This window comes from Haliotis rufescens, unplaced genomic scaffold (genome assembly GCF_023055435.1).
Source record: "Haliotis rufescens isolate VD_foot unplaced genomic scaffold, xgHalRufe1.0.p SCAF_4, whole genome shotgun sequence".
Classification (NCBI taxonomy): domain Eukaryota; kingdom Metazoa; phylum Mollusca; class Gastropoda; order Lepetellida; family Haliotidae; genus Haliotis; species Haliotis rufescens.
This window is the reverse complement of record NW_025964112.1, coordinates 3,820,825-3,829,900: the sequence shown is the minus strand read 5'-3', so window position 1 is coordinate 3,829,900 and position 9,076 is coordinate 3,820,825. Positions and strand designations below refer to the sequence as shown.

The 9,076-nt window shown below is 43.4% G+C and overlaps 1 protein-coding gene across 1 annotated transcript in view; it reads right to left on the bottom strand.

Annotated features, from left to right (window-relative positions):
- Positions 1–443: 443 nt before the first annotated feature.
- Positions 444–9,076, bottom strand: part of LOC124149923 (acetylcholine receptor subunit beta-like) — a 70,764-nt gene continuing 62,131 nt past the window's right edge. The window contains exons 4-6 of the mRNA XM_046521770.2: positions 3,795–3,904; positions 2,875–3,413; positions 444–1,900 (exon numbers count right to left, since the gene is read on the bottom strand). Coding sequence (XP_046377726.2) covers positions 1,449–1,900; positions 2,875–3,413; positions 3,795–3,904 — 1,101 coding nt within the window. The 3' untranslated portion in view covers positions 444–1,448. The remainder of the gene's footprint in view (positions 1,901–2,874; positions 3,414–3,794; positions 3,905–9,076) is intronic.

Genomic DNA, 9,076 nt, shown 5'->3' with positions numbered 1-9,076 from the left:
ATTGTCTGCATTCGTCACCACTCGCCCCTTTCCGTAACCTGCAAGAAGACTTGTCCCTCTATCGATGAATGTTATGTGCGAAAATACGACAAACCAATCAGAATGCGCGTATGATTTCAAATTCTTTGTCAAAGAATCCCTCAGAAATAATTTTTGATTTTACATATGTCTTGCATCTAAAAATATACCCAAGACACAGTTAAATGTGTTCAATCATACTATATAATTCCCCACGTCCCGATGTGCTTTAAATTGCATCTGAAATATATATAATTTATTGGGAAAATGTGTGAACGATTACGCAACGAGTTGACATTTTTTTTAGGTATGCCCGTTTGCGCTAAGACGGAACCCGTACGCAAAAATGGCCACGAGAGGGGCACGAGTCGCTATTCGGCTTGTCCCGGAATAACACGAGTTGGTTACGAATGGATTGTCTGGTCCAGACTTGATTATTTACAGACCGCCGGGATATAGATGGAATATTGCTGAATGAGGCGTTAAGCAACACACAAACAAACAAACACAAACTGCAATACTCTTAGAATACTTGTATAAGTACCTTGTCTTCAAGAAAGGTTGCCCCGCCGTGATATTGCTGGAATATTGCTAAAAGCGGCGTAAAACCAAACTCACTCACTCACTCAAGGAAGGTTGATGCAAACCAACCACAACTCCAGGGGGATGCAAGAGGGTAAAATTGTGTCGGTCTTAAGACAGCTATACTCGATCCTAACACATATCCTCCGTCAATGTGGGGCGGTCGGGTAGCCTAGTGGTTAAAGCGTTCGCTCGTCACGCTGAAGACCCGGGTTCGATTCCAGACATGGGTACAATGTGTGAAGCCCATTTCTGGTGTCCCCCGCCGTGATATTGCTGAAATATTGCTAAAAGCGGCGTAAAACCATACTCACTCACTCACTCCTCCGTAAATGTGGACGCCTTTGTAAACCAGCTCAGTATTCACTGATCGTGACGATTACCATGTGTTTCATATTCCATTGGAGTGATCGATAATATCTCGCACTAGGGTGCAACTATTGATACTTTAATTTGTTATCCATACCACCGACAGATCAAACGTTGCACACCTACTTCAATGGTTATTAATAAACATAATCGCCACACTGAAATTACCAGGTGCTCCCGTTTTAAGTGAAGATGTTTTGTTCTACGAGATACGGAACAGTACGCGAGGAGATACATGTACATAGGAACGGTGTAATGTGAGACACCACGCGGTGTGCCATTACTATCACAGCTTGGTTTTATGAATCTTGAAGATGGACAAATGTATCGCATATAGAACATTGACAGAAAACTATTTCCCACAACACTGTAAACACTGTGGTCAAACTACCCCAGATGATGTCTGTAGGCTTTATCAGTTCAACTTTAGACCAGGTCGAAATGTTTTTTGTTCTGTAAATTTAGAAAGGGAGGCTTTACTAAATTTCACTGCCAGACGCCGTCGCTTGTATGCCCAGGACAGTGAAGAATATGGCGGATATGATTACGATGACGATCATGTACAGTCTAAACATGAATGCATCAAAGACACGGGCGATGTCCTTCCACGTCAGCCCTGCACCGGACCTTGTGGAGGATTCCCTCGCTGTGGGCTCCTCTCCAGCTGTGGGCTCCTCTCCAGCATTAGACACTGAATCCTTCGTCTGGGTTGGTCCAGTCCTGACCTTCTGTAACTTCATGTCGTCGCTGACAGCGACTGACCTCGACTTCCGTCGACAGCCCCGAACACAGATCAGAGGCATGATTATTGCATTAGTGATGCGCTCGAGCCATGGCGGAACTTGATCTTCCCGACAATTTAAGTCCAGGACGAAGATGGTCAGCACGACGGACAAGCCACTCAGACACAGGATCACAGACAGGTAGACAGCTGAAACACAGGATCACAGGATCACAGACAGGTAGACAGCTGAAACACAGGATCACAGGATCACAGACAGGTAGACAGCTGAAAAATAGGATCACAGAGCAGTAGCCAGCTTAAACACAGGATCACAGAGAGGTAGGCAGCTGAAACAGAGAATCACAGAGAGGTAGGCAGCTGAAACAGAGAATCACCGACAGGTAAACAGCTGAAAAATGGGATCACAGACAGGTAGACAGCTGAAACATGGGATCACAGAGTGGTATACAGCTGAAACATAGGATCACAGACAGGTAGACAGCTGAAACATGGGATCACAGACATCTAGACAGCTGAAACATAGAATCACCGACAGGTAAACAGCTGAAAAATGGGATCACAGACAGGTAGACAGCTGAAACACGGGATCACAGACATGTAGACAGCTGAAACATAGGATCACAGACAGGTAGACAGCTGAAACACGGGATCACAGACAGGTAGACAGCTGAAACATAGAATCACAGACAGGTAGACAGCTAAAACACAATCACAGGATCTATGTCCAAAAACAATTTTTCTACCACTCCGTCTACTACAACTACGTCTTCTACCACTACATCTTCTACCACTACATCAACTATTAATACTACGTCCACTCCCACTGTGTCTACCATCACTACGTCTACTACCGCTACATCTACTACTACTACGTCGTCTTCCGCTACGCCTTCTCCCACTACGTCTTCTACCACTTCTACTACTCTTTTCCACCACTGCGTCTTTCACTACTACGCTTACTACCACTACGAGTTCTACCACTACATCTACTACCGCTACATCAACTACTAAAACTTCGCCTACTTCCATTGCGTCTACTACCACTTCATCTACTCCAACTGCGTCTACTACCACTACGTCTCCTACCACTACCTTTTCTACAACTATATCTACCACCACTACGCCTACTATTTCGACGTATACGACAACCCGTGTCTTACCCATGTAGGAGGTGTCGCGGGAGGTGGTGGGCATGCGGTCAGCGATGAGGGTCAGGAAGACAGCAAAGGAGAGAAGCACCGTGAGGGAGTAGCCCATCTTCTCCCCGCTGTCCGGAGGCAGGACGAACACCAGGGCCGACAGGATGGACAGAACCACCACGGGAAGGATGATGTTGATGCCATAGTAGTCCGGTTTCCGCTGCATCTTGAAGACGAAGGTCACTGTCGCGTACGTTTCCGCGTCAACATCGTCGGTCCTTTCCTCTCTCTCGCCGAATGCTTGTATCAAGTTCCACTCACCGTTCCTCTCAAACTCAGCTGTCTCCACGCCAGATCCGAACTTGAACAGGTCGAGCTCCCGGAGGTTATAGCCCCAGCTCTGCACGATCACAGAACATTCCTGCGAGTCGAAGGGGTAGTAGGTGATGTCAATGTTGCAGTGGGTTTGGTATATTCCGGGCGGATTCCAGTATATTTTGCCCTCGCTATTGACTCTCAGTGGGATGTTTTCATTAGCGATGACGTCTAAATTGTCGACACTGTAACAAAACAAAACCAACAGGAATATCAATTTGGATTAGCTTCTTTAATACCGGTTTTAATAAAGTCCAATCTATTCCTGAATATTGTTTGATAGGCATTATCTTACAACTTGACAGAAGGAGAAGTTGACAATTGTCATGGATAACAACTTCTTTATAGCGACGTTTCCGTATTGATACTTGTAGCGTTGTCAAACAGCCCTGAAACGGATCTAGTACAGTCTAATACCTTTTTTGTCTACTTTGTAATCCTGAACAGTTTTGGAGTTTTGAACAGTATGGAGTATATGATTTCATTTCCGCATATTAATTCAAATATCAGCACGTATAGTAATCGTTGTCGGCTTGAGTATCGAGTCACTGTCTTTGTGTACTTACGCGTTTGTCACGACGAGAGAGGGTCGCCATATTTCCGTCTCATCAGAGAAGAAGAAATCAATGCCGTTGTATTGCTTCCGGTTCCACATCAGACGGGTGTCGTTCCATACCTGTCGACGTAAGATGGTTTGAGTGTTTAACAATCTGATGACATGACACAACTACTAACACTACAATGTCCTAATCCCCTATATGCAAGCCCAACCGGGTATCTCGAGGATGGATGCGCCTTGTGTTGTCGACTCCACACTCATAATCATTTACTAAACACCATCTGGAATACAAGGATGGAGTTCACCGCCAGTAATATAACCTATCTACGCTTTTCGTAAGACTTGCTCGATTCGGGACCTGGATCCGCTTGCTCAAAGTGATTTTAATAACCCTACGATTTTCGTACCTCCCATACTCAAACATTGAATTGCAATGGTCGTAGCGCTAATATCGTTTGGGCAAGATGGCCCTTTGCGAATTTTTTGTGATTTCGTTGGAGTATGAACCTTCATAGACTGAGGGTCAAACTGTATGAACGTCGGAGCTTACGACGACGTTCATACAATGTTTGGCCCTCACTCTATGAAGGTTTATATACTGAACAACAAAAGTTTCTGTGACATTGAATAAGATTTAATGCAAAGAAATGTTTTTTTTACCAAATCTGAAAGAATTTCGGTTTGCAACAGGTAAAAGACTCCTGTAAGTGTTCAAATGGTTTAATTTGCCATACTGACTTCAGAAAATGCGTGATTATATAAAAAAACCATGAACATGCCAAAATATCAATTTACAAATCAATAGCGTGTGTGTCCACCTCTGGTTGCGATGCAAGCAACACATCTTCGTCTCATGGAATGGACCAGGCGTCGCACAAAGTCCTGTGGGATATCTGTCCATATCTGCTGGAGCATGTTTCGAAGTTCCTGGAGTGTCTGTGGAACACGTGGTTGGCGTGGAAGGCGCCGATCCATCTCATTCCACAGGTGCTCGATTGGTGAGAGATCAGGGGAGCGAGCCGGCCAGGGGATGATATTCACGTTGTTTTGTTGAAGAAAATCCTGAACAAGTCGAGCAATATGAGGCTGGGCGTTGTCATGTTGAAAGATAATGCCTGGGCCATGACGATGCAAAAACGGTAGAACAACAGGGGCGATGATCTCGTCGCGGTAGCGCTGTCCATTGAGATTTCCCTCTACCATTATCAAACGTGTCCTCTGTCTTGCTGTAACTCCACCCCATACCCTAACGCTTCCGCCCCCGAACCGATCTCCTTCCATGACACAATGATTGACGTTACGTTCACCTCGACGTCGGTACACTCGAATCCTCTGCTGTGGCTAAAGGTGAAAACGAGACTCGTCAGTGAATAGAACTTGTCCCCACTGCATAGTCGTCCAGCGTAGACGCTGTCTGCACCACTGCGGACGTGCTTGACGGTGGTTTCCTGTCAAAATGGGACGTCTGGCGGGTCTTCTGGCGACAATCCATGCACATGTGAGGCGACGACGAACGGTTTGTGAAGATATTCGTCGAAGGCCAGGGTTGCTTCTTGCAGTCACTGTTGCTGGCTGGAATCGATGTCGTATGTGTGTTGTTCGAATCCAGTTGTCTTTCCGATTATTGGTTACGCGTGGCCTGCCACTCCGAGCATGGTCTCTGATTGCATTCGTCTGTTAACGTTGCCATAAACAGCAAATGGTGTTTCTGTGGACGTTAAATTGTCTTACAACATCACGTTGACTCGATCCTGCTTCAAGCATACCAATGCAGACGCTTATTTTCTGAGAGGGGTGGCATTTCGTAATGTTGAATAATTGTGTAATTTTGTTTTTTTTCTGAGTGGTTGTTGTCACCACGATGCTAAACAATGCATATGGAGTCCCGTTAACGCATATGTTTTTATACCCATTCTTGGGTAGTGAAATGCATTGGGCTTGCATAAAAGTCAACTTTTGCATGGAATGCATGCTTATCTGTAGCAGCAGCGTTTTTGTGACTTGATTCCATACATGTACTACAATATTGAAAACCAAACTTTACTTGTTTGAAAAATACACCAAAATATTAGGGTCACATGAACTTTTGCTGTTAAGTATACTCCAATGAACTCACACAAAGTGAAAGTCAATTCTTATACATTTTTCATAACACTTTCTTACCTCAAAGGATGTTGGCCAAGATCTAATCACAATTTTATTTAGTATGTTTAATTTCACGTTTACACTGACAGCTATACAACAACCAGATATACCGCGGAATAAAATAGTTCCTCAAAAAGAGAGTTGTCATGAGCGTATGGGCGCACACCTTGCTTTTCAGAAACGTCTTGCGCAACACATGTGTTCAAATAATATCACCATTAGATGAGAAAGGGATGTAAAGAACTACCTCAGTAAGTCAGTCACAATGACAGCGCGTCGTAATACATTTACATCAAGTACAAGACGTCAAAATGGCCCACACGACAAACGTGACGCAAGAGATTTCCGAAGTTGTTAATGAACCTGTGGCAGTTATATGTGTTTGTCATCATTGATCGGCTAGCCGATCTTTGAAAGGTGATTAAAGATGCGTCAAACAGACACTGAGGTAAATTCATAGATTCCTGGAGACGGTCACTGTCAACCTAGACACGGATTGAGTCGATACTACGATAGTTTGGATGTGCATTTCTTCGTTTGTTCATTAGGATGGGCCGTAGCGAGGAAATTCGTGAACAATCATGCAGTCAAGCTCTCTTACGTTTCTCAATGTATACAGAAAAGCTGAGACCAAGATTAAAGGTTACTAAATGATCAGAAAGAACGCTTATGTCTGTTTCCGTGCTAGGGAATTCCCAGGAGTTTCCCCAGGAATGTGGAAGAAGTCCGTCGGTGTTAACGTCATTTCAAGATCACGGTCTCGTGAAAAACGTATGGTCGTCAAATTTTGAGGTTCATACACTTATGAACGTCAAATTTGCAGTCATGTGACCGACCTCTCGTCTAAATGGAAAAGCCGCATATTGTGTAAACGTCAAATAAACAAAATATTTGATGCTGAATGAAACACATTATATCCCACTGAAACTACGACGGGGAGGGGTTATCACAGGGCGGCTGGTGACAGATGTAAACAGGGTTGCATCTCCTTATGACAACGGTCAAAGCGAATCCAAGCAATATTACCTTCTGATGTCTGGCAAATACTAGTATTCACGAAACCGTTCAGTAAAATTGGTCAAATCTATAATAAAGCAAAGAAATGACCAGTTTTTAAAGGGTTCCATGAAGGGTTCCATATATACAGCTTTTATAACTGATATAGCTGGTGTTAGTCGGAACTGTTTTGCAAGGTCGGGCGTGTTTCCTGGTAACTGTGGAGTATTGTGTCTTACGTTTATCAAAGTAAAATGATACAATTGACAGAAAGAGTGCATAACAAACACCAGGGACACCCGCTAGCTTGTATCCGATAGACCTTTCTGTCAGGCGTGACTGCGTGACAATGCGATACTAATATTTACAAGTTAAGGTTCACTTCTGTTACTGTGAGGTGACAACTCGGTGTTATGCAGCATATTTGAATGCCTCACATCCACACCCACTACAGTATATATATTGAAATATATTGTTGGAATATGTGTAGCGTTATATTTTGTAAAAAGGCTCTCCTCGATAATAACTTGGTTCCAATAGGAAACCTGACACATTAATCTGATGCACCCCGACACCCCGATGTGATCTGTATAACAATTACCATTGTGAAGTACCTCGCCAATCCAATGTTCCAGGTATTTACTATGAGGTAGCCCGACATTCAAGACACTTACGATTGTAAAGTACCCCGACATTCAAGACACTTACCACTGTAAAGTACCCCGACATTCAAGACACTTACCATTGTAAAGTAGCCTGACATTCAAGACACTTACCATTGTAAAGTAGCCTGACATTCAAGACACTTACCACTGTAAAGTACCACGATATTTAAAGACATTTACCACTGTTAGGTACCCCGATATTAAAGACACTTACCACTGTAAAGTACCTCGATATTTAAAGACACTTACCACTGTAAAGTACCCCGATATTAAAGACACTTACCACTTTAAAGTACCCCGCGATTAAAGACACTTACCACTGTAAAGTACCCCGAGATTAAAGACACTTACCACTATAAAGTACCCCGACATTCAAGACACTTACGATTGTAAAGTACCCCGACATTCAAGACACTTACCATTGTGAAGTACCCCGACATTCAAGACACTTACCATTGTGAAGTACCCCGACATTCAAGACACTAACCATAGTGAAGTACCCCGACATTCCAGACACTTACCATAGTGAAGTACCCCGACATTCAAGACACTTACCATTGTGAAGTACCCCGACATTCAAACACTTACCATAGTGGAGTACCCCGACATTCAAGACACTTACCATAGTGAAGTACCCCGACATTCAAGACACTTACCATAGTGAAGTACCCCGATATTAAAGACACTTTCCACTGTGAAGTACCCCGACATTCAAGACACTTACCATTGTGATGTACCCCGACATTTAAGACACTTACCATTGTGAAGTACCCCGATATTAAAGACACTTACCACTGTAAAGTACCCCGAGATTAAAGACACTTACCACTGTGAAGTACCCCGATATTAAAGACACTTACCACTGTGAAGTACCCCGAGATTAAAGACACTTACCACTGTAAAGTACCCTGAGATTAAAGACACTTACCACTGTAAAGTACCCCGAGATTAAAGACACTTACCATTGTAAAGTACCTCGATATTAAAGACACTTACCACTGTGAAGTACCCCGATATTAAAGACACTTACCATTGTAAAGTACCCCGATATTAAAGACGCTTACCATTGTGAAGTACCCCGACATTCAAGACACTTACCATTGTAAAGTACCTCGATATTAAAGACACTTACCATTGTAGAGTACCTCGCCAATCAAATGTTCCAGATATTTACTAATGTGAAGTACCCCGACATTCAAGACACTTACCATTGTGATGTACCCCAAGATTCAAGACACTTACCATTGTGAAGTACCCCGACATTCAAGACACTTACCATTGTAAAGTACCTCGATATCAAAGACACTTACCATTGTGAAGTACCTCGCCAATCAAATGTTCCAGATATTTACTAATGTGATGTACCCCGACATTCAAGACACTTACCATTGTGAAGTACCCCGACATTCAAGACACTTACCATTGTGTAGTACCCCGACATTCAAGACACTTACCATTGTGAAGTACCCCGATATTAAAGACA